The following is a 26,490-nucleotide window of genomic DNA, read 5'->3' on the forward strand; positions in this document are numbered from 1 at the left end:
TACTCAGAAGATAAGTAGCTGCATATTCTTATACATAACCCGACTCCACTATACGTTTTTGCAGTTTTAAGACATTAATTTCATCTGATTAGAGCCTGTTATTCTTGGAAAATAATAAGCTGTTCTGAACACATTATAATTGTTTTCAAAATATGTCACTTTCATGGAATTCATTGGGACTTGCCCATTTAAAAAAGTTTTACTCTACTGAATGTAATTAAATATAATTTCTTTTGTATGTTGTAACACATTGTCTTGACCCCACCTACTTGTAAAATCTTTCAGCAACACTATATCCAAGTATGAATTATTAATTAATTTCCATGTAGGCAAATATTTTGTAAATACAGTATTTACAAGGAAAAAGTCACTTTTACAAATACTAGGGTTCGGTTCAAGAATATTACTGTTGATTTTGTACACAAATTAGAATCCAATCTTAATGTAAAATAATTTTCATATTCTGCAGCATCTCTTGCATATTTCACAATTGGAGTTATAATTAAATAAAAACATTATTTTTCTCATATTATATGTATGCAACACTTATACAAAGCCTCTTTTTTGTCATTGCTATGTTTTCTGGACCCTGGCGATATCCTCTTTAGAGGGCTGTGACAAAGTAGTATTAACCTCAGGTAGTCAATTATTATCATCGATATTACCTGAAATCTTCCAAAGGGACAGCACATAGAAATCCTCCTGCGGTATTAGGAAGGATCTTCGATGGTACATTTTATATTGTCTCATCAAATGGTAAATGAGAAAAAACCATTATGGTCTTCTACTCTTCTTTATTATTGAATTTGTTTACTTTTTCGTAGTATTTCATAAACCGTAATCTAATGCAGAATTTGCTTACAAAAACAAACGTTAACCAACCAGTTACAAGGTAATCACACAGTAAACAATAGTTTTGAATAGAAAGAAACAAATTAGTAAACGGCAGTGAATTTGTTTGAATGAACAAATACTAAACCAAGGGCATGCTTGGTTAGTAAGATAATTGGTGCATGAATAATCAGCAAGCATCAGCTACAAAAGAACATGCGGCACATGGCTGGTAATTATTCACGCATCAATTATCCATTGCTTGTTTATTGTTTTGAATTTTACAATTATTTTCATGTCTCTAAAAATTACCAGTACACATTTCTAAGTACAATCTGAATGGATTATGAATTTGAATATTTTACTCGTTCTATTAGCGATATTATTTTTATTTTGTTCGTTAAAATTCAAATTCTTTATTGTCACATTTTTGTCTTACATGTACAGTAAAGATACGAAACTGGTATCAAGTTATCTCAATCTAAATCTTAAAAACTAAATGGAGTTTTAGTTTTTACAATCAATCTATTTTGTACAATCTAAAAATATTAATATAATTTACAATATATAGCCCAAAGACTTTCAGCTATGATTTAAACAGGAACTCGTCAATATTATACAATACTTTATTAGACGAATAAGTCTTTAGCGATTCTTTAAAATGAATTTATATTATTTATAACGTAATATATTCACGCAGATTATTGTACAAAGTTTTCTCAGAGTAATGAGATAATTTCTCAGTTAACTTCAATCTGTGGGATTGGATATTGAAAACCAGTTCATTTTCAGGAGCAGTTAAACATGCTGGTTTTTACACACAGAATTTAAATTTTGTTTTATGTCAAATACAATTTAAAATATATAAAGAAGGAACAGTGAAAATTTGAAGTTTCTGGAATAAGAGCATACATGAGACTCTTTTTCAGAAAAAGTTTTGTATCTTGTGCACTTTTTTGAATAAAAAACTTAAATCTGCTTTGCTGGCATAAAATTCTATACTTCATTATTGAATACAAAATACCATAATAAATCGTTACTCTTGCGTTTAAATCAATTGGATTTCTCAAAACTAACATGGAAATAATCTCATTATACTATTGTTACATATATTATTAAAAAAACTACACTTACTGGAAATATGATCAGTTACGATGATCAAACAACCTCCCCTTCAGGCTCACTAACCGTGACTATATTGTTTATAATCTTTGTGTCACTTTTGTGAGTCATGTTTGTCTACATAAGATTATTTATTGCTTTGAGCAAGGTTAACAGAGCTGAATGCCTTTAAATCTTACTCTGTTAAATTTTGTGCGTGTAAAAAATACTTGAGAAAAAATTAGATAGCGTTAATTTTAGAGAACAAGTCAGGAATGAGACAAATGGTTTTGGCATAAATTTTTCAACATGAACCAAAAGCATGCTTCATTATTATTGGCTTTCGATTGAAGGTCACACTAGCAGATGGTAGGTGATAATAATCACCTTTAAGTCCTACTAGATTGGCTTTAAAGAGAAAAACTTCAAAACAAAATCATCCTTACAAAAAACATTTGTAATAACATAGAACTGAAAAAATCAAATATGGGGAATAAAAATAGTTGACAGAGAGGGAGTAACACATATATTTTTAAATAAGCTTTATATTTTCAGCCCAATGTTTCAAGAGCTTTATGTGGAGCCAAGAAACATTTATTGCCATTCCACATGTTATATGCAGTGACAATGTCAGATAAGGTTTTAAAAAACGCTACCACTACGTTTACAGTCCAAAACACCACCTTTTTTTTAGAGAAATGCAAATAAATATAAAATTAAAACATTTTCTAAATTATGTTTAGCAGTGAATTAAAACGTAATGCTAAAATAAATAATAACAACAAATAATAATAACAAGTAACAAAACCAATAACAATAACAAATAACAATATATATATATATATATATATATATATATTATATATATATATATATATATAACAAATTGTTAAAAACAGAAACATTGGATTATTAACATTAAAACTTAAATATGTAAAAATATTTGTCTACTCAATAGAAACCTAGGAAGAATTGCTTTAGCCATTTAACAAGACAATTTCTGATAACCCTTATAGTGATGGGTGATAAAATAAAGTGATGGGTGATAAAATGTCCTTCAATATATTTGGAAAAAATTCAGTCTTTATAGACAAGTTACAAATGTTTGGATTGTATGAGTATAATTTAAACCATGTTAAGCAGAAATATGCATGATTAAGCAATAGAAAAAATAATTTCTATCTTTACTTTTCAATAAACAATACCTATATGTTGATTGATCTAAATTTTGACATAATTGAATATTCAATTCCCATCTCAAACAAAATAAGTCAAATAGTAAAGGGTGCACTTTATTTGGGAAATGAACACTTTCCTTTTTTCATCTCAAGAGTAGATAGTGTTTACAATGCAAGCCATTAAATTATAAGGAAAACTTTATGGTTTTCACGCTATCTTAAAGCCTAATTTGTGACCTTGAGTCGTAATTGGTATCGAGATAGTGACGCAAGAGTTTGCTTTGTCTGAAGTAAGCTAACACGACAACAGGCAGGAATGTTGCACTCTAGTCAGTTTTGTTATCATGTCAGCATCAGACAAGTCACAACAGGAAGGAAAACGTCTCGTAGCGGTTCCTGATTCTGACCCCTCTGATGCTTCTGTTCAGGATGGCTTCTCTTTACGCAAGCTGTGGGCCTTCACTGGTCCAGGATTCCTGCTCTGTATCCCTTACATGGACCCAGGAAATATCGAGAATGACCTTCAATGTGGGGTGAAGGCCAAGTATAAGGTATGTACTGTAGCAATTATTCCAATTGCTCTATATAAGTTTTTCCTGTTTTAAGCAAATATTCTCTAAAACTCGAACCAAAATCATTTGTTTTAAAATTCACTATTTATAAAATATTATTTGAAATAATAAACAGGATTACAATCGTAATGGATTTAAATCCATCACAATACGGATTTCGTAAAAATTTCAGCACAAGCAGAGCATTCTCAGATCTGCCAATTTTGACTGTGCCAATTATGGAATCCCACAATGCAAGTTATCAATCATTGGGATAAAAAATACAGATTTGGGTTGGTTTATTTCATATTGAAAATCCAAATAACTAAGAATAATTATAAAAAAAATTTGGTCAAAATTGTAAATCAAAACTGGAGTAGCCTTGAATACGGTGTACCACAGGGTTTCCATTCTTGGACCCTCTCTTTTCGTATTAAATGCTAATGATTTAGTTGATGGAACACAAATGGGTGTTTACCAGTATGCTGATGACACAACATTGATTTTTAAGGCTGACAGCACTGCCTCTATGTAAAACATTGTAGAGCCAGTTAGTAGAACTCGATTGTTTGAAGGATTGGTTCTCTGTCAATGAGGTCTGCATGAATGTGTCTAAGACCCAAGTAATTGAATTAAAAAACCCTAATCCTAACAATGTCTTAAAATCTATACACTCTACTGGAATTCAAATATCAGTCCAAGAATCAGTAAAATTTCTTGGTATTGAAATTCATTATAAATTAAATTTGTATTCACACATTTCAAATTTAACAAAAGAACTTTCTTCCATAATGTTTTTTAAGAATGCTTAAATATACAACAACATTAAAAAACTCAACTTGCTGTTTACCATTCTTATTTCTTTTTTTTTTTAAAGGAGAAGCCGATCCTTCTTTTATGCCTTATTCTGCCCGTCCTCATGGGCCACTGGTCTGTGCGAGGATCGTATCAAACAGAATAAGGGGGAGAGTCGATACAGTACAAGGTCGATGGTACTGATAAAAAGTGCAACTGTCACAGACAGGTTTCGAACCTGCGCTATCTCTAAACTCAGACTCTAAGTCCAACGTCTTAGACCACTCGGCCATCAGCACTCCCATAATGTCTTCATCCTGCAAAAGAAAGCTGTGAGAATTCTAGCAGGCATACCTCCACGAGCCCATTGAAAAACCTGTTTTGTCAGTATCTAAAAATACTGTAACACTTGTAACACTTTACAGCCACTACATCTTGTAGATAGCATGTTCAGTAAAATTAAAACTTAACAAGTTCATGGAGAATCAAAACAGTCCACAGCCATAACACAAGACATAAACATGTTATAAAGCTAGTACAGCATAGACTAACTTTGTTTGAACGTTCACCTCAGTATGTGGGGACTAAAGTTTAACCTATACATCTTCGGAACATTACTTGCCCAAGTAAATTCAGAAAAAAAACCTACATAAGTGGCTTGAGCAAAGGCCAATATTCTACTCTTTAACAGAATCGATAGAATACCATGAAGAACATTTTCATACTCAATATAATTTTAAAATTGTTCTTTCATTTGTTATACTTATTGTTATTTGATTTTAATTTATATTTTAAGGATTTTAATGTAATTAAGTTCATAAAATTATGATGGCATCACATTGCTTATGAATGAATACATAAATAAATAACGGCAATTATCCATGTTAAGCAAAATGTTTAAAAACTGTTCACAGTACAAGCAATCAGTAAAGAATTAACATTTTTTTAATGCTTTATAGAAAACTCTATCAATTAAATTATCAAAGAATTAATAATTGTTATAATGAAATTTATTTTAATATGCAAAGTTTTATTTTATCAAGATCTTTAAAATGTAAAACAAGATGTCACACCATAGTATTACTGTTAAAAAAGTTTTACTAACCCCAACAAATCCATATTTTTGGGAGGGATATAATTTTCTTAGCATTAATCCTGTTTTTGACATCTTGTGATGAATTTTAAAAAGGCCTTTATAATTGAAGAAGGACAAGACAAAAACAGGAAAAAGGTGAAAATTAGAGATCTATAAGTTGACTTCAACCAACTCAGCCTCTAATTGAAGTTAGAATTTTATTTCCTTTCAAACTGTGTTTGTTTTGGATAAAGTTAGCCAGAAATTTGTTTTCTTGGTGTTTGATTTTATCTTATCAAGACATTTCGTTTGATGTACAAGGGAACACAACATTGAAAATGTTGAGTTACCCACCATCCCTATTATGATGGTGAGGTACTTTTTAATTCTATCAAAAACATCTTTGTGTGATATTATAATACATCACAATGAAGAATGGGAATGGAAAAATTCTCAACTGTTCAAAAGTTATTGGTAGGGTGGTTGTACAAGGGGTTCAATTAATTAACTTATTGAGAACAATTTGATGAAATCTTTGAATTGTGATCTGTACTGGTTTGGAATGTCAAGAATAGAAACATTCATTTGATCATTATTAAGCTCAAGTCAGCGATGCTCTTAGCTTTCTGGCTGACAGTGGTATTATCAATGACAGTATCTGTAACATTTTTTAGAATCAAATTCATGGCATAAGGCATTCCCAAACGAAGAAAACAGTTAACATAACTTGTAAGTCTTTTTAAAATACAAAAAATCTAATTAAATTGACCATTCAATAATTCATTGATCTACAAATATACTTATATTGAAGAAATCTGAATGTTGAAGATTTTTCTCACGTTCTTCCTTCTTTTTCATCCATTTTACCTTGGTCTTTTTCTACTTTTTCATTATTACCTTGCCAGATTCTATGGATAGTGCTGCTGTCGACTCTGCTTGCGTTGCTGATGCAGCGGCTGTCTCTGCGCCTGGGAGTGGTGACGGGTCAGCACCTGGCTGAGATGTGTTACCTGCAGTATCCACCTCTGCCCCGGCTCTTCCTCTGGATCATGATGGAGGTGGCCATCATCGGCTCTGACATGCAGGAGGTCATCGGCACAGCCATCGCACTCTATCTGCTCTCCAACAGACTGTAGGTGAAGGATAACTTACTGAATTGTTGTTTTTTATCAGTAATATTTATTTATTTTTTAGACAATAAAGTCTATAAACTTGTAAATATACAATTTTGGATAGTATAAGGAAGTAACATTTTTAATACCATTACAGGATATGAATTGTGAATGTTAAGTTTAGCTACAGTGCGACTAGTGTCAGCAATAAAAGCGATGATAACTACGTTAAGACTATTACAAATTTGCCATTCAAAGAGATGACTGGAGGATTTCATGGCCATTACTCGCTGTTCTCTCTCACCCTAAACGTGGAAATTGTGGAAGCGACAGTGGCTGTATTAGGATCTATTTCATATTAAATGAGAAGTTTCTTGTTGAATTTTTAAGGAGACAGAGGTTTCAATTCTGTCACCATACTAAACGAAATTTCAAAAAAGGGACATGATAATATAAAAACCACATCTGTGGTTTGTCTTTGTCTCATGCTCCTTGCCATTTATCTAATTCAGTCACATCAGGAAGGCAAGCCTTTAGCTAAATGGCTCTAATACAAAGAATGTGATTTTCGGTTGAACCTTTTGATTATGTTGAGTATGGAGTATGACATTGTGAAGTTTTTAATTTTTGACGTTGTGATTGATATTTTAGTCAGAAAGAAGGCAAGACAAACAGTCATATAAGAAATGTATGTATTGTGTGTAAGCTTTCAGTCTTGTAAGTTTATTTCATTTACAATTGCAGGGGGAAAAAATCACTTACGTAAATTGTATTGTATTTAATTTTTTTCATAATGCAGTAAGAGTATTTCCTGTTTAGTTGGAAAGCTATTTTAACAATTATTAATTCATGTACATTTTCAAAATTATGACTGAACCAGTCTAATTAAAACAAGCATGTTTTTGAATGGATGAATAAATAATCTATATAAAAACCTGTATAAATTATAATTTTAAATAAATAACCTGTATAAAAACCTGTATAATTTTAAACCTGTTTTTAACTTTACTGGCACCCTAGGCTTTTCAAACAACTGCACCCCTCATACTGGGTCTGTTGTCTGTCGTACAAACAGTTGCGCACGAGTCTTGTGTTTCACTACATGTCATCTATTACAGTTAAATATCAAAACAAATAAAAACAAAACTCAACTATGAAACATGGTTCAAACTACAAGTTTACGTTCAGTTTGAATGCAAGTTAAAAAATACCTTGAATATTTCGATCAATGGGGAAGGTTTATAATCCTGGATACACCTATGTTTGCAGATATGAATTCTTAGAACAATTATTCCTGGAATTTTGTTGACTATTGTGAAATTTAATTTGGTTTTATAAGTGCTTAGAAGTATAACTTAAGAATAATTGAATACTGCATCTTTGGCCAGACTAGCTGGATAGATTCTGTCATTGGACTTAAAATTAATAAATACTATTTCAAATAAAACTCTAGGCAAGATGGTTTAAGAGATGAGTCCCTTTCTCCACCTAAATGGAATATGGGTTCCATTTTTGACTAGAAAACAGAAGTAATTCCCCACCCCCCCCCCCCCCCACCCCCCCCCCCCCCCACCCCCCCCCCCCCCCACCCCCCCCCCCCCCCACCCCCCCCCCCCCCCACCCCCCCCCCCCCCAGTTGATAATTGTTTACTCTAAATAATTATATAAAAAATCATAGAAATAAACAGCATTGGTGCATTTTAGTATGCAACTAATCTGGTGTTTAGGTTTTTGCCACAAACCTAAATTCGTGGTGGATTAAAAGTGGTTTTGTGGCGGTTTAAAATTGTTTGTGGTGGTTAAAAAAAGTGGTTTTGTGGTGGTTTAAAAGTTGTTTTGTGGTGGTTAAAAGTGGTTTGTTTAAAAGTGGTTTTGTGGTGGTTAAAAGTGGTTTTGTGGTGGTTAAAAGTAAATAACGCTATTGCTCTCTACAAAATTATTTTATGAATATGTTTTTGATTTCACCTAACATAAAGAAAATACAAGATAAAAATAAATTATTATACCAAGCAGAAGAAAATTTACGGACAAATCAATAAAAAAACAGACACACTAACACGAGATAAAACAGGTGAACTATTCCACAGAAACTCACTTCTTCTTCGTAGCGCACGTCGGGCAGGGAGCGGTTGAGCGGAATGCGATCGCTGGCCAATCAGGTTTGAAGCGATTGATGTGATAGAGTTGTTGCATGCGACCTGCCAGGTGAGGTGGTATGATCACAGGGCTGCCCATCCCGCCCTTCATTCGGCTTAGGGTCGAACATATTCGTGTTCATCAGTATCTAGAACACGTTATAGCTTACGTTGAAAATGGCCACTGCTCATTTTATGTAATGTAAGTTAACGGACATAAGGAACTAAGGTATTTTTTATATTTGTGTATAAGAACACAACACATTAGTGTTTTAATATCAAGTAAAGTCAGAAAAACATCTCCCGTACCCTTAGTTACTAAAATCTAAGCTAATATACATCTTCCCGACTAATCAAATTGAATTCTGTTATTCCTTCAGAAAAGGATCACAAAAGACACTCATGATATGACTCTTTACAATTTCAGAACGATTTTCCGTTTTCCCCATTTCAATTTCTGCATTAACTCTAATAATTAAGTGATTAATGAAAAGACTCTCAACTTGGAAGGCTCTTTCTATCATATTCTTACGTTGGGCCAGTCATCAGGATGTTGTTTTTGCTCTTCAGAATCAGAATCATTTTATTGTCGTCCAACAATTACAAAATTCTATTGACAAAGTCAAATATGATATTAAAAATATCACTATGTAGGCCTACAGAGCCTAAAATAAATACAATCTATATCTATGTTAAAAAGTTTAAAATTGTAAGTCACTAAAATTAGCAAGTCTTCTAGTAAATCACAAGTTATGTTCCGTTGGAGTTAACAGAAAAGCTGCCGGCATCGAACTAGAGGTTGATCTAGAAGTGGCTTAATTTAACTGGCTTACTGGAGTTGGAAGGTCTTGTAAAATAGGAGGATTGGAAATGAACGAGATCTTACAAAATTCCCGTACTAAATTTTACTTGTATCCAGAGAGGCTATACTGCCTAGAACTGGGACGAGTCATTGAAGTAGGGGGCAGCCATATGGATGTATCATTTTGCATTTTCATTGCTCTGTTTAGTAGAACATTGACTTCTCTCTCATGAACACAATTTCACCAGAAAGAGGCACAATAGACTAGACTAGGTACACAGTTGTTGTATACAAGACTTCTGTGTTCACTCCCAAAGTTGATCCTGCTGACTATTATAAGGTGTTAACCTTACTCTTTAACTTTCTAACTGACTTCTACAGATCTCTCTTGAAAGTGAGAGCTTCAGAGTGATCCTCGAGTATTTTGGATGCTCCCAGGATGAAAAATAATTACTGAGAAGAACCTCGTTGGATGTGAGTTCTATACTGTAGAGTAAAAGTTTTAATGACAATTGGCCCTTTGTTGGAGTCCGGTAACGACTTATCTATCAAGTATCGCAGAAAATTCCGGCAGTAGAAATCCTGCTTGTTTCTTTATTAAATGCTTATCAGTGGGGCCTGATCATCTCACCTAACCCTCCATACCCTCGCCACACTCCTTGCTCCTGGTCCAAACTGATAAAACTTCCTCAGTGTACGATAGACCAGTAAAGTATCACTAAATTTTTAAAATAGTGTGTGACATTAGTTTTAGGTAATTAAGATTTGTTTTTTAAACCATGATTCTAAATGTGCAAGTGATATTTAAGTTTTATGAACAAGTCATGTAATGATTTGTCTTCTTGTGTCAGTAAGGTTTTGTAATCTGCATATAAAATAGATTTCTAGGAATTTCATAGCTTAATATAGGCAAGAAACAAGAGAGGGCCAAATATAGATCCCTGTGGAACCCCAAACCGAACCTCACTCCAGTCAGAGTAATGAGTAATATTATCTACAGTTATTTTTGTTCCCTTTTTGCGACAGTCAAAGTATGATCAGAGCAAGCAAAGAGTATCATCTACAGATATTAAAGTACTTTGTGCTATGTCGGGTATTTAATACCAAAACTTCCAAATCCACAATTCTGTCACTGAATGTTGTCAACACCAAATCATGCTACCAACCGTCGGTGAGGTTAGGAGGATGTCTGGAACTGCTGGTGTCCCCCATGTAATGACCCACCACTACGTGAACCCCCCTTCGGTCCACATATTCCTGCTGGTCCTTCTGTAGCCTGGAACAGAGTAATAGTTCATTTTAATAATTTGTTAGTTACAGAATAGTTTCTTATAATTTGCAAACAATTTAAGGCTTCAAGAGACATAACCTTTACCATTACCATAGATTCAAACAAAAGTAGGCTATAGACAAATATAGATAAAAGATGCAGAAAATTGATTCTGTTGGCATTTTATTAAGGACCCAACAGGGCCTTCTTAAAATCGTGTTGTCTGTCCATCTGTCACTCCACACAGTGATTCTTGATAGAAAGGTTCTAGATAATTTAAACTTGATACATAGGATCCTCTTGGTTCTAGGAAGAACTGTAGTCTAGGAGTCAAAAGTTTTAAAAAATAAAATTACAACCTTTTTACATTTGGTCTATTGAGTAACCTGATGGCAAGGAAAAAGGTCACAAAATAAAGAAATTTGTAACCAATCATATGACATAGTAACCCACCCTCTCGGGCTATAGGTCTGATCACGGGACATGGTCACCTGAGGAAGCATCTTCACAGGGTCGGCATCCTTCAGGAGGATCTGCTCTGTAGAATGTGTGATGAGCAGGATAAAACTGCCGAACACTTGTTCTTTGATTGCTCTTCAATAGCAAGGGAGCGGTATGCCATGTTTGGTAATTTGGACAAGGGTGATGAATTTCCCCAAGAAGACCTGATAGGTTGTTTTCAGCGGTTTGTGGAAATCATAGACTGATAGGCCTCATGATGTGCTTCCGGGATGCGCAAAAGGCCCTTGAGGCTTAAGTGCATGGCAGTAGGCTGCTCCATAGAAGAAGAACACATGCGATCAAGTTATTTTGATGGATAGATCAGTAAGACTTTCTTTAAGTTAGGTCCTTTAATACTCTGTTGTATTGGTTTATTTATTGCTGCAAATCAGTAGTATTAAATATTATAGCGCTTTAGAGGTTTATTATTCTCTTTTTATCTCGTTAGTTTCAACCTTCGTCTCACACCAAAGTTGTAAAGAATAAAGCTGCCGCTTTTGTTCACGAAGTTGAACAAATGACTGTTGGAGAGCTTACCATATGTTTAGATCAGTTTTTAATTAAGCACAATGATTTGACCACGTGAGGCATGTCAATCAGATGGATCCTGCGGCTGATTACAGTGGAGCAAATACAACATTGTCTCCATGTGCCAAGACCTGTTACTGTGGTTTGGTGAGACATCCCACCTCCCCACCCTGCAGTAGATTTGGCTCCTTATGACATTGGGATGTTCCCTGAACTCAACACTCCACTCCAGATGCTGTGGAGAGCACGCTACAAGAAAGATGGCCTGGCATTCATGATTGAAAAGTGGCAGAGATGGCAAAAGCGAATAAGAACCAAGGGTGATTACTTAAAAAAGAAACTTGTAAGTTTGCAAGATAGAATAAATTTTTTTTTTCACAGCGTTTTCATTACTAATCTTTGAAACAGTTGTTTTAGAAAAAATAAGAAAAGCAAAATTAGTATATACAGTAGAATTACTGAGTGGCATGTTTAAATGAACCCATTTGGGCAAGTTTTATTACCTGACTGCTATCCAGTCATCTCTGAGTGTTTCACTCGGTGGGCCCCGCTCCCGGTTGTGCCACAGCAACAGAATGGCAACTGTTGTCCCAGCCACAATGAAGACCCCAGCTCGTCTAAACATCCTCCTTGACACCATCTCTGTAATCGGACAAGATGACATGTTTTCAGCACCAAAAAGTACTATAAATTAATTGATATTTACAGCTTAGATACAGATAAAGCTGATAAGAAATTTCAGAGCTTGTATTGATATGTTGTTGCATGTGGCTGAGCTCCATACAATGTAATTTGGTGAAATGTTATCATCAACACAACTTATGCATTTCTAGTTTTGAAATTACATCAAGACATTTAGGACTAAATTAGGAAATTGTCTCTTTGGTATTTGATTATGTTCCAGTTATGGTAATACATTTTGGATGGTATTTAATATGAAGATATAATATGGTATTTTAGATGGCAGGTAAGGTGTAAGAAAGGGCCATGCGGCCCTAACTTTACCTGTAAAAATAAAGAATTTTTCATTTTTTTTGTCATTTTAATACAACCATTTACAATTACACTTAAACCCTTAAACTGATCAAACATAGAATATTACAACTTTCTGTCAAAAGAGGAAATACATAATTTTACTGTACATTCTAGCAAAAGTAAAACTCAGTCCATTAGGGCCTAAAATTAAATGTACAGTACCTTTTCACCCATTTACAACATAATTTTACTACAAAACATCTTTAAAAAGTGCTGTAATAAGAGGTGTTCTGGGATACTTATTTCACTTACATAGTACAATACAGCAATACATAAAGTACTTTATTAACTGCACAGATGGTTTTATTAAAAAAAGGTTTAGAAATGGATATAGATACATGGCAATGTATAGAACGAAAAATTGGAAATTGAAATTTTGGGGAAAAGAAGTAGATGGAAATGTTTGAATCTCAAGTAGGATACCTCAAAATTTAAATATCGCGATAAGTCTATTTTTCTTTTAACATTAAAGCTACCTTTTACTTAATCAATAATTTTCTTTAATACTTCAGTTTTCTTTACAGAATCTTCAACATTTCCAAAATACCTTAATTGACTTAATTCCTACAAGAATCTCGTTCAAAAGTTAGTCAATGTGATATTCTTTGGAACACTAGCATTCATCGGGTTTTAAAACAATTTCAGTACTTTGGTATTATCCGAAGATCACTTTTTTGGAATTTTTTTTTACTGGGAACCTAAAAAGACTACATTATTAGAAAAAACAGATTTTATTTTACTTACTTTGAAAATTACACGTCATTATGACAATCAGTTCTTGTTTTCTGATCTCAAAAGGAAGCAATGTTGGTGAGAAGTAGGCCTAGTCCACTTTTTCTCTATTTATCAATTGTTATTAAGCTCAAAAATAAAGGCCTCTTAATAATACCAAAGTATCACAATTTCATACCATCTTGGATTTTAGAAAAAAACAATGTGCAAACCTTCTTATTTACTAATGACACCTCAAAATCCAGGAGATATATAACTAAACCAATCAACTCCCTGAGACCAGGAATTTTATATTGGGTTTTAGGGATATTTTACAATTTATAAAAATATAGTGATATCTCCCAGCACATGCTACTGATTTGTCAATCCTGATTTTTCTTCCAAGATACTGTTTTCAGTGACATGGTTAATTAACTGTAGTCTTAATATATTTCAAAACGTCATATTGGTTTAGAAGGAAAAGTTTTACAATTTTATAAATTGAAATAAATATTTAAGATAAATATTTATTATAATCGTAATTTACCAACAAGTGGTTCAAATATTGGTTTGAAATTAACCAGTGAATCCTACCATTCTATTTCATATAATACAAAAGTATGGTCTTTAAAATTTTTAACTTATAACGAGAAAAAGTAATCTTAAGTACAAACATTTTCTGTAGCACACATTTTATGAGCTCAAAAATCCTTTAGACAATCCTTAAGCTCGGTTTACACTATGTAGCTGGAGAGCTATATAGCAGAGCTATATTAAAAATTAGCTATATATAGCTCCATGAGCTATATATAGCTCTGCTAGATGTAACTCTGCTACAAGTAAAAATTTTATGCCATTCCTTGTAGCAAAGCTACATCTAGCTTGGGAGAAACCGTAGTTCTCATTTCCCAGCCAGATGCCGAAGAAGAAGGTAGTTCTTGCAGCAGCCGCTGCTTTTGCCGCAGCTACTGTGATATTTTCAAGGCAAAGAAGATAAAGAAGATATTGGATAAAAGATTCTCCATTACTGCACAATCGTACACGCACAAAAAAACATGTGAACACAGCCTGCACAAGAAGCACTCTGACTACAAAATGAGTAGATCACAGTAAAAACATGTGACATCAAAGATGCCGCGGCAGCCTCTAGGGAGGGGGCAGCTACATCTAGCTCTGCTAAAACAAAAATGCACGTGTAGCAGAGCTAGATATAGCTCAGAATCCCTTTGATGTTTACCGAAACTTTTGGATAGCACGTTTTCTGCTATATAGCAGAGAAAATAGGCTTAAATTTGCTATATAGCAGATCCCCAGTGTCACTTTTTGTACTTGTAGCAGAGCTATATAGCTGTGCTACATGTAGCTCTGCTGTATAGCTCTGCTACATAGTGTAAACCGAGCTTTAGACTATGAACAATTCAGCACAATCCCTCAACCGAGGAGAAATGCTAAAAGATTTATGTATTTATGTGGAGATTTGTGCATTCAATCAGAAGTAAATAAAAACAAAACCATTCTTACTTTAGGAGTTAATATTTTAATAACAAATACTACGGTTAGACAAGCGGCCTACACTTGTTATTCAATTGCTGTTATCGAATGGTTCGATTGTTTTTATCCGAAGGAATAATTCGATATTACAATTGATTTAACTTAGCATATGATTTGAACTCATTAGTTATAGTAATATTAATGTAAACAATAAACAGCAAGAAGTAACTAAAATTTGTAAACTTTGAAAATAGCGATTAATATGAGGAAAATATGCGAGATATTTCTCACAACGGTTTAAGTGGCTTCAACATCTGGATTTGGCGCCTGGTAACACATGGGGAGAATTATTTCCTCCATTTTACAAAAGCGGTTACTCGTTGATATCAAGCTGGATAAGTTGTAATATTGATAGTTTGATGTCTAAGTCTAGAGCACAGTTAGTTTTGTTGTTTAGTAATGTTATAGGCTAGTTAAATTTGTTTTTAAAATTGTAATACAAGAGATTCTTCTTGTTACAGTTATTTATAACTCTTATTGTATGTGATGTTTACATATAAAAGTGGGATAGTATATCGAATTGTTCGATAACAACAATCGAATAACGAGTGTAAGTCGCTTATTAAAGTCTCCCCAAGGGTACGGTCCAATAAGCGGACCCGGTTTTTTTATATCGAAATTGGCAAACGATATTACTTAATCATAACCATCGATATAATCAATCGATACTGATGAATTATTTTTAACAACTTAAATAACTATATGAACAGCTGTAAACACTTTCAAATAATACAATTAAGGTAATATTTTCAATTTCACGTAACATTGTGTATTAAAATGGCCGTCAATCTTAGGAAGCTTCACGAAATTGCTTTAAAAAGACGATAAAATATGTTTTTTTATGCTTCAGAATGTTGGGTTAGTACCTAAGAATCCATTATGTAATATTTGTGGAAAGGTAACAAATGTAACTGTCAGAGGAGCTAACATGGTCGTCTTCAGATGCAAAAAAAGAAGGTAATGGTGGACACAACTTTAGTAAAAAAGTTTTCGTTCTGTTTCATTTAGTTAAAGTTAGGAGTTTTCCCTGATTTTGGTTATGTTCATTTATTATTTATTTGTTATCATTTAATTCACATTTTAATTTAAACATATGATTGTTATTACTTTTATATCGATTGATAGTCTATGATTCGATATGCGAATATTAGGTATCGATGATTATATTCTTCGATATAAAAAAACCGGGTCCGCTTATTGGACCGTACCCCTCCCCAATATCACTAAAACCACAAAATAAATTAAAAGTATCCAGTTTTGCAAACTTTTAATACTCTCTATTACTTACCGATAACCCAAATCACTGTGAGAAAAATATACCTAAATTTTATCCTAACTCATTTAAAACAAATGAAAATAGAGAGTCACTAATATTAAAACTTGCAGCAACATTAGAATTTAAAATTAAATAACAATTTCAAATATGTTGAAATAATAGGTTACTACATAACACTTGTATCAAATAATCGCCTGTTTGAGACAGCTGCTTAATAAGCCTCAAATTTTCGCTAATTATTTCTACTAAATTTCAACCTAACCTACCACATAATTTTACTTATATTTTATTTTGCTAAAGCAACATACAGCATTTGTTATACAAAATGTTAGCATTGCCATCACAAACTAAAATTATTCAAATTGGAACTACAACTTCAAAGATACATTTAGGCTATTTTTATCTCAATTAATCTGAACAAGTAAATCAGAATAAAAAATGCAATTCTTTCTAATCTATCCAAAAACAAACAAGTTTCGAATGCACTGTTCAAGGTTCAACAACTTGTTGATCTTTTGTTCTGTTTCTTCTCTTGTAGCAGAAGCAGAAACACAAACAGCTGATGAATGTTGAACGGTATCCGCACAGCAAGTAGTCAATTCATCATATCTTACTATACAAAATGCTTTCTGGATTTAGTTGGGTGCAACTTTTGTTGATACAACTAACTACAAAACTACTTTTTTAGGTACTTAGCTAAGGTTATATTAAACTTGTTGGCGTTTGAATAGAATTTTTTCGGTAATTTGTAGTCAGTGTTAACATGCCAAATCTTATGTAGACTTGTATTTCATTTTATTTTTCTAGTAATGCTTAGTTTGGCAAACTTAAAATGTGGGGTATTTATTATTGTCAGATTTTGTTACATATAGCATGATAAAACTAGTCTGTAACATATGTATAATTACTGTTGTTTTCACTATATTGTCAACACAAATAAACGCTGTCAGACAATACTTACATTTTCATAGTTTGTTAATCCAGGAGCAACAAGAACCAGAGACAAAGAAGGCCCCACCTTAGTGCATTCGGGAATTTAGACCTCTTCTGCAGAGACTTGAGTGTCCAAGAGTACGCTTCAATTCTAAATGTACAGGTAAATATTTAGATAGACGCATGGAATTTAATTTAATAACTCAAACTGTTAAACCATTTTAAAAAGTAATATAATTAAATTGGATAAAAGTAACAACTTGACAAATCAGGTAAACAAAAAACTTACAATAACACTGCAACAATAAGAACAATAAGAAAAACAATCAATAAAGACTCATGAGCAATTGGAAATTTGTTTACTTTTGGACTAGGTCTTTCGAAACCAAAGTTGTCATCTTCAGGAGACCACAAATAAATATTGGAAAAGTGCTTTAACAACTACTAGGAGTAGTCACAAATTGGAAGAATCTATAAATATGATTTGAAAAATAAATAACTTAACATAAAAGATCACTGATTGTTAACAAATAACAATGCGTACATAATTTACATTTCCTCTAAGTGTAGTTCAAAATAACAATATAAAATATACACAAATTAATCTAGTATTGTGTGTATGTGTTTTACTAAGAGTAGTAGATTACGAGTAAATGCTTTTGTAAGAACAATTTTCAACCAGAGCTCTTGAAATATATTTAGTACGTCAAAACATTACCTCCTTGGATGTTGCCCTCTACTCTGACCTTGGAAATCACACTGTTTTGACAGGAGAGTCCGTGGTTTAGTCTTTCAAATAACTCCTGGGATATTGCTCCTGATGGCTCCTTTAAAATTACTTTATACAGGAGCTCTAGAGCGATCATGCAGACCGCTGTTAATAGAGAAACAACCAATCTCAAATCTTACCGTACTTTGTTCATCCAACTCCAACATTCACATTTCGACTGCCAATGCCCCGATTGGGACTTCTCTGAACTGAAACTTTTATTGTATAATGAAGAATTGATTGGAAATCCATACAAATTTTTGTGGACTCTTGACGGTGGCCTTGGTACATGTTCTCCAGAGAATTAGCTACACGATCCAGCATTACCGGTTAACCTACTCTGTAAAACTAAAGAGAGAAGACGTATCTGGGCGTACTTGTCAACAAATCCGAAAACCCGGGTTCCAGCTTGTAACAAGGCTTTAATCAAATTTAGGATTTGTAAAACGCCTCTTGCTTTATTACAGAAGTAAAACTAGTACTGTATCTTACTTACTAGATCTCAAGACCGAAGCACTTGGGGTACAACTAAAGCGTTACACAACGATAGGGAAATAAACCAGCTACATAATCGGTCTAGCCTCGTACATTTGGCTCATGATGTCTTCATTGTGTAAAAATACCAACTTGATTTTGCTTTCAAGAAGACCAGGGAGGGAACACTGTACGTAAGAATCTCCAAACATACTATTGGCAATTATGACATAGTTAATATATTTCGTCCATAGATTTTACATTTTAAATGATTGCTTTAAAGAGTTGGTTATTCAATCTACACATAGCGTAGATCTGGTGGGAAGGGTTTATTCAATGAGAATGTTGAGTTTAGCTCCTGTTCGCCTTCCTCTTAGTGCGGCGTTTGAAAGATCCCGGAGATCAATCAGGAATCAAGTATGTGACAGCGTCGGATTTCATACGCTGTATTAAGATGAAGGTGAACTGGAGCTAAACTGAATATTCATATTCAATCTAGTTTTGTAGTATATTAATCTACCAAAGCTATATTTATAAATAAATCCAGCTTAACTTTGTTGACATCAAAATATTTCGAATAGCAAAATATGATGCAACGATAAATGAATCAATAATATTCAATTAGAAAAAGACAGTATTTATATAACAACCACATCAATTATTTCATGTTTAATTATTCCTTTCTAAAATAGATTATCAGTTAGCTATAAATTTTCGCTAATAGACAACAGATAACCTGTCGTTATTCATTAATTTGTTTCCAAGTACTAATTGTGCATTGTAAAGTGTTACGTATATTCACACAAATTATAATCCTGGTACTAAAATTATATTCTTCGTTGTCATATTTAAAATACTTATTCCTCTATTGAGTATAATGTCAAATCTAATAAATATGTTTTACCTTGCTTTGAAGTTTTGTCGATTCCCATCCTTTTTGATACCTTCTGGATTTCTCTCAGCATTTAAGTTTGTTACATAATTCCAAATGTTACGATTCAAAAGTATAATTTTGTCTTATTTCGTATTTGTAATACTTTTTATGATTTGACTTGTTGTCTTTTATTAGAAATTAATTATTTATACATAATACAAAATGTTTAATATTGCTAATTCAAGTAATAAGGAATTGTCCAGACTATGCTATGGTTTATGTAACGCTCTTGCCGGCTTTGAACATCCCATGGTCCATCTCAAAATTTAAAATCCAAGAGGTAATTCTCGCGCCAGTCAGCCTATTATACTTTTTTTGTAGAGGCGGAAAAATGCTTTATGCACATAGATTGTCAGCATGTAGTATGATTCTCCTCCAAGTGGAGGGATGGAGCTTACGGATTACTAAAAAGAGTACTAGAAATCTCTACTACTCTAAGGAACTAACCTAAGATTATTTTTCACATTTACTTCAGACTAAAGCCTACATTTGGTTTACGCCCATAGGACTGTCTCCATTTCAAACAGAGTGATCATTTGATCTAGTCCGCTTCTTGGTCTAGAGATCAGTCTTCTTTAATCGCGGGAAACCCTGGTCAATTATTATAATTAACCAATTATTATTAGGCAAGTTTCTAATATACCTATTGTTATGGTTGAATGTAAACAAATCTCTATCTATGCATTGTCACAAATTGCGATCTCAATTTTTAATGTACATTCAAAAAAAAACTACGTAGACGTTCTACAAGTAAATGTCAACGTCAAGTTAATTTGGTTTTCCAAGGTAATATTGATGAGCCTACCATTTTAAGGAGGGGGGGGGGTTCGAGGGTGACCCCCTCTCAGAAATATTTTGATAATTAAGTACTGTATTGGAAAACATTTTTATTGGATTTTAAATAATATATCAATCATAGAATCAAATCGTTTGATAATGTTATAGGTACCTACAATTCCCAATGTTTTGTCCCCCCATTTCTACTATATGTAATTTCATTAATGTTTACACACTTAAACATTGTGAATTAGTCCGGTAAAATAAGGATGCAACCTCGGAATGAAAGATAATAAGCTAAAAATTTGCATACGTCTTTATTTTTATGGTATAAAACTTACCTAAAAAGTCTCCTATAATCACGTGTACGCGTCTTAAGATAATTAAGGTCAAAGGTCGCAAAAATCAGTGTTTTGCAAATATCTTGTTTCACTTACGCTAAATGACTTTGAAGGTGGTTAGAGAAATTGTAGAACGGAAAATTCTCTTCAACTTTTGTCTGAAGTAATTTTATGTACGTTCAACCCCTTTTTGAGATACAGCGCAAAGAGTAGGGGCTTACCTGTATATACGATAATACGAGGTCAGCCAGTAGAATACAATAAATAAATGAGTTATATTGTTAATTATTCACTTACTATTATTATTATTATTACTTAATACTATTATTATTGTTATTATTATTATCATTATTATAAAATGTTTATTATTTAATATACCATATTTATAGATAATAATTATACATTATATATTCTCTAAATAATACTTATTTTATTTAGTATATCATCGATGGTGGATTTCTCTTGCATCGCGTTGTATGGAATAAAGATGATACTATCTCTGATAGTATTTTAAATAAATACGTCAAATATTTACAAACACATTATGCGTGAAGTATCGTTGTTGTATTTAATGGTTACTCAGACTACACTAAGAACATTAAAGCAATGGAACAATTAAGAAGAACTGACTTTTGACCTTAAATATCTTAAGTCGCGTACACGTGATTATATGAGACTTTTGAGGTAAGTTTTATACCATAAAAATAAAGATGTATGCAAATTTTTAGCTTATTATCTTTCATTCCGAGGTTGCATCCTTATTTTGCCTTATTTTACTGAATTAAATCACAAAAAACTATATACAGCCAGTAAAAATTAAAATTTATAAAATAATTTGGTTTTTACAATTTTAATTTCATAAACTGCAGAGACTAATGTGAAAAATAAACAAGCCTTTTGTACAAAATTGTTTGATGAAATACAAACTTGTAAACAATTACATTTTTAACATCAACAGCTCAAATTAATTTCTGTGTAAATTGCAAGTGTAAGAAATGAAATGTCAAATTCAAAAATAGTTTTTAATAAGCTATTGCAATCACCTTATCAGCTAGCAGCTGGAATCTAATATTTTAGTAGTTAATAAAATCAACTGCAATATAAACATTAAAACCTATAGTTTTGACTTTCCAAAGAATAGAAGTTGCATTTATGTGGAGATTGTGTGGCATAAGTTTTGTTCAGTAAAACTAGTTCTTAAAAGTATATATCACTACTATACTAAATCTTTTGTTCAGTTTTAACCCATTTTAATCTCATAGTCGTAATTACCTCATTGTTATGAATTAAATTTAAAATGTTGAGTATTTTTTGTTATTGTCAGAGTTTTCTTGATATACATGTGTTTAATAGTAACTTATTGTGTAATATATTTATAATCAATGTTTTCTAACACAGGTATTTGCTGTAAAAAGGAAGAGTTTCGTCACAAGAGTATACTTGGGCCAACTGATTTCTTTTTTAAAATAATGGGTAAGTTTTTTATAACAAATTAGCTGACATTAAGTCGGTTAATAGACAGAGAAACACATGTGTTTTGTCTCATAAGAATAAAATTAGAACTTCTGAAGCCCGTGAAGCAGATGTCTGTTGTCAGATGTACGTATTTCAAATCCTCAAAAGACACATTTAGAGTGGTAGAGCTTTTAATTGATAACAAATGTGTATGTTAAAAAATAATTTTAGATACCAAAATTTAAAAATTCTTTGAATAGTATAGACTCCACATTAGTTGAATGTTTGTTTTACCGAATTAACTCAGTTCCTTGGTTAAATAACTGCAGTGTATTTTAATAATTACTGAAGAGATTTGAGCTAAAAGACTCTCCATTAATTTCCAGCACTTTCCGAATGTTCCTAGTCAGAGCCGTACTCAGCTTTGGCGGACCCTGTCATGTACCACCACCCGCCACCGTACAAGTGTTGCAGGGCTGTCCACGCTCTCCTAAGAGCCCGGGCCCGGTAAAATTTTCCAACAAAAACAGAGGATCATTCAGAGGATTATTAATTTTTGTTTTCTATTCAGAATAAAAGAAAGTAAAATGGATAAAAAATACAGTATACATGTATGTGTTAACATATTGTTATAATTTGGAATTAATTTAGTTATATACTGTATGACTAAAAAACTTATAAAAAAATAGAATCTGGGGGTGATTGTTCCCCCATTACCCCCTGGGTACACCCCTGGTCAATTCTGCAAGATTCTTAACAAATTTATTTCATTTTAATAATATTTATATAATTTTTATTCTCTTGCCCATTACATTAATGTTATCGTTATTTTGGCTTCTTCAACAATCCTTCAAATGTGTGGTTCAGTTAGCAAAGTGTAAATTTTTCTCATAGTTTTCCCCAAGGCAGAATTTTCTTCAACTGTTTTGAAAAAAGTTACAAAAACCTACTTTTTAGTCCATTATACAAAGAACATTTGGATGGATCCAAATCAAATCCTTAACACGATAAAAAACAACATCAAACAATTTTATAATTAAATAGGTCAATATCCTAATGAAGGTGATATTTTAAAATGTTGCTTATGCCGTAAGTAGTGGTGAAAATTAAATAAAAAAAGGCTGTTTCTAGTATCATACAGCCCAACCGTAAACTCTAAATATTAAAAATATCATCACTATACTATATAAACAATTGGTTCTAGATCTTCAAAATTATTACTTTTATTAATGTACTTTACTAATTAATTATGACTAAAACTACCATAATTTATTGTGCAAAATTTGAGATTTCAATCTTTAATGGTTACTGAAATAAAATCTAAATATATAACAAAAACACGTACAGACAGATGACAGATGGTAAGCCAAGTATTTCTGACCCACGATCATATTAAATTTTTTGTTTATCTTTGTACGAAGAACTAATTTCCAAAATATTATCGGAGAGTTCATAAACAATGTAAATAATATTTTCAGATAATCACGCCATATTTTGAGTGTTGCTATTAATTTACTTTACGGCAGTATTTTGGAGGCAGTGCCTGAAAATAAAAAATGGCAAAGTACGTATTTTTCTTGTTGTTTCAGTTCATCTATGTATCAAACTTTAAGTATTTACTGCACTTTATCTCAATACGAATGATAGTCTGTGTTCAGGGGCGTCACCAGCCGATGGCCCAGGGGGGGGGCAAGCTGATATGAAGAATGAGAAAAGTATGATAGTGGTCGACAGATTCTTTTTTGATTCGGTTAATTAAAACATAATTCTCAAGGGTTTTTGTAAACTTCTCGACCACTTCAAAGACCAGTCAAGTCAAAGACTTTAAATGCTTTACATTTGGTAAATTTTTTAAAATCTCTAGGGGGGGCAGCTGCCCTGCCCCCCCCCCCCTTGGTGACATCCTTGTCTGTGTCAAACTTAATTATAGATAAAGCTATTTTACATTATTGCAGAACTGAACGACACGTGTTATTATCATTCTTAGCAAAACCAAATAACCACGTGGGAGAGAATTCTCTCACATCTCTAGATGTAAATTGTTGTTGCACTATACAATGTAAGGAAGTCTCACATTTGTGAGCTATTGTCAGTTAAATTGGTGAGAGTTAACAACTGCCCGAGGATTATCGCGAGTACACGCCAGCATGGCGTCAGCAATTGACACAGATGAGGATGGCACAGTTAGTATACCTGTCAGTAAAAATGTAAGTATTTACAGAATTAATTGATTGCAACATGATGATATTTACAAAATTATTACTATATAGTGTGAATTGTAAAGTATTGACTGATGTAGTTTGTAACATCATATCAATATTATTTACAAAAATATAAAATAGATTTATACATTCATTTTTTTATATTTTTTACTAAAATGTGGGTGTTTTATGGTTTTCACCACCTTTATTGTAACTATAAGGAAATATTGTCCCATTAAGGTTACTCCATTATTTTATTTATGTTCATAAAATTAGTGCTACTTAAAAAAATAAATAAATTGAGTTATTATTTGTTGTTTTGTTTAACACCCCAGACTATCAGCAATCAATGTAAAATGCCTCTGTTCATTATATTTGTTAATGTTTATTATATATATATATATATATATATATATATATATATATATATATATTATATATATATGAATAAAATAATACATACATATAATATTATACATAGTGTTTAGTATAGTAATTCAAACTTATGCTTCATAAAATCTAGCTAAAATAAAATGTTAAAAATTCATTTATTCAATAGAAAATAAAGTAGAGCATTTTAAAATTAATTTAATGTGTTTTTCCTTTAATTGCTGTCCTTACGTAGCCAGCGAGGGGAGCCCAAGGGGTCCGGACCCCCTCAAATTTTTAACTTTTTCAATTAAGTTTTTAGTAAACAATTATTATTATTTAAATAAATCTGTATTACTGAAATGTACTGCTGAAAGATCGTTCTCAGCCAAAGAAACAGGCCAAGAACTTTTTAAGGAACAAAAAGGGGGCTTACTCTCTGTCCACTATGGGAAAATATCAGTTGCCTGGACCCCCCAAAATTTTTTCCTGGCTACGTTCTTGATTGCTGGTTGAGAATTCTAGGAAAAATAATAACTATTTATACTATATGGAGTATTTCTAATTGTGTAAATGGATTTTTTCTATTTCCAGTGTTTTAGGAATGTGTAGAGTTAAAGAAGATTATTAACAAGATACATGGTATGTTCGGATAGTAATAATATAACCGACTACGGTCGTAGACAACATAGATGATGATGTTTTATCTTTATACATTGTGTATTTAATGCTATTAACAGACAAAGAGTTTTCATCATTCAAACTAAGAGGTAACATACGATGATTTCTTGATAATCAATAAAGCACATTTCTCTCACAACAGTAGGTGCCTTTAAGGAAAATATGGTTTACAGTTTTAGTTTTGGTGTTATCTCTCGTGAGTATGATTTATTCCACTTTGTATCTTTCTGAACGGTTTGCTCAGCTGTAATTTTTGTACCGTTTTTCAAGTTAGTCAATTATAATGAGTGTTCGTAGGTCGAACAGTGAAATTTTTGTGGAATTTGCGGTACGAAGATAAATCTTATGTGTGCTTGCTCACGGTAAAAGTTGAAATATTTTGTTTTGTACAGCTGTAGAAATTCAAATATTGGTACCTGTGTTAAAAGTTTTTTTATCTACTGACAATATTTTAGGATAACAATAAAAAGTCTTGAATTAATAAATATTATGTTTATTATTACAATAAATATATAAATGTGATAATAGTGAATATAAACAATAACATAGATAATATAATAAAAATAAGTGCAATAGTATTTTAATGTACTGATGACCCAATTATTTTATAAACTTTTTAAATGTGTTATTTATTTCTAATATTAAGTTTGTATCTATTTAATTATTCCTATATGATGTAGTATAATACAGGTCCAGAATAATAATATTAATTTATTTTAAGATTTTTGTGTTTGGTATTTAATTTACAATTTCCTTGTTGAGTGTAACATGAGGTTTTTCACAGAATTGTGTCTTTTGTCTGATGTAAATAATTTGTGTCTTAGCAATAATATACATTTTTAGGTAATTATTATATAGTAATAGGAGTGTTACTGTTTATATAGCAATATGTGTTAATGTCAGTGTTGAACTTTTATATTTCATGACAATGTATCAGCTTTAAATTATTTATTGACACAACTGTCAGTTTCAATAAAGTTGGTGGTGTGTTGGAGATGTTTTAACAAATAATTTATCAGTGCACTCACTATAACAGAGTAATTCAATCTTTTGGCGATCTTGCACTGTTCTCAATAGTCTTGAAATCAATTTTCCAGTTTGGTT

The 26,490-nt window shown here is 32.2% G+C and overlaps 1 protein-coding gene across 3 annotated transcripts in view; it reads left to right on the forward strand.

Annotated features, from left to right (window-relative positions):
• Nucleotides 1-26,490, forward strand: part of LOC124363283 (protein Malvolio-like) — a 55,676-nt gene that overhangs the window by 7,291 nt on the left and 21,895 nt on the right. The window contains exons 2-3 of one of the 3 annotated variants that reach the window (XM_046818499.1): nucleotides 3,539-3,661; nucleotides 6,437-6,663. In XM_046818499.1, coding sequence (XP_046674455.1) covers nucleotides 3,539-3,661; nucleotides 6,437-6,663 — 350 coding nt within the window. Of the gene's footprint in view, nucleotides 1-3,373; nucleotides 3,662-6,436; nucleotides 6,664-24,185; nucleotides 24,343-26,490 lie in introns of those variants that run through there. The other 2 variants (XM_046818497.1, XM_046818500.1) reach the window with 2 other exon arrangements.

Source organism: Homalodisca vitripennis, chromosome 5 (genome assembly GCF_021130785.1).
Source record: "Homalodisca vitripennis isolate AUS2020 chromosome 5, UT_GWSS_2.1, whole genome shotgun sequence".
Taxonomy (NCBI): Eukaryota; Metazoa; Arthropoda; class Insecta; order Hemiptera; family Cicadellidae; genus Homalodisca; species Homalodisca vitripennis.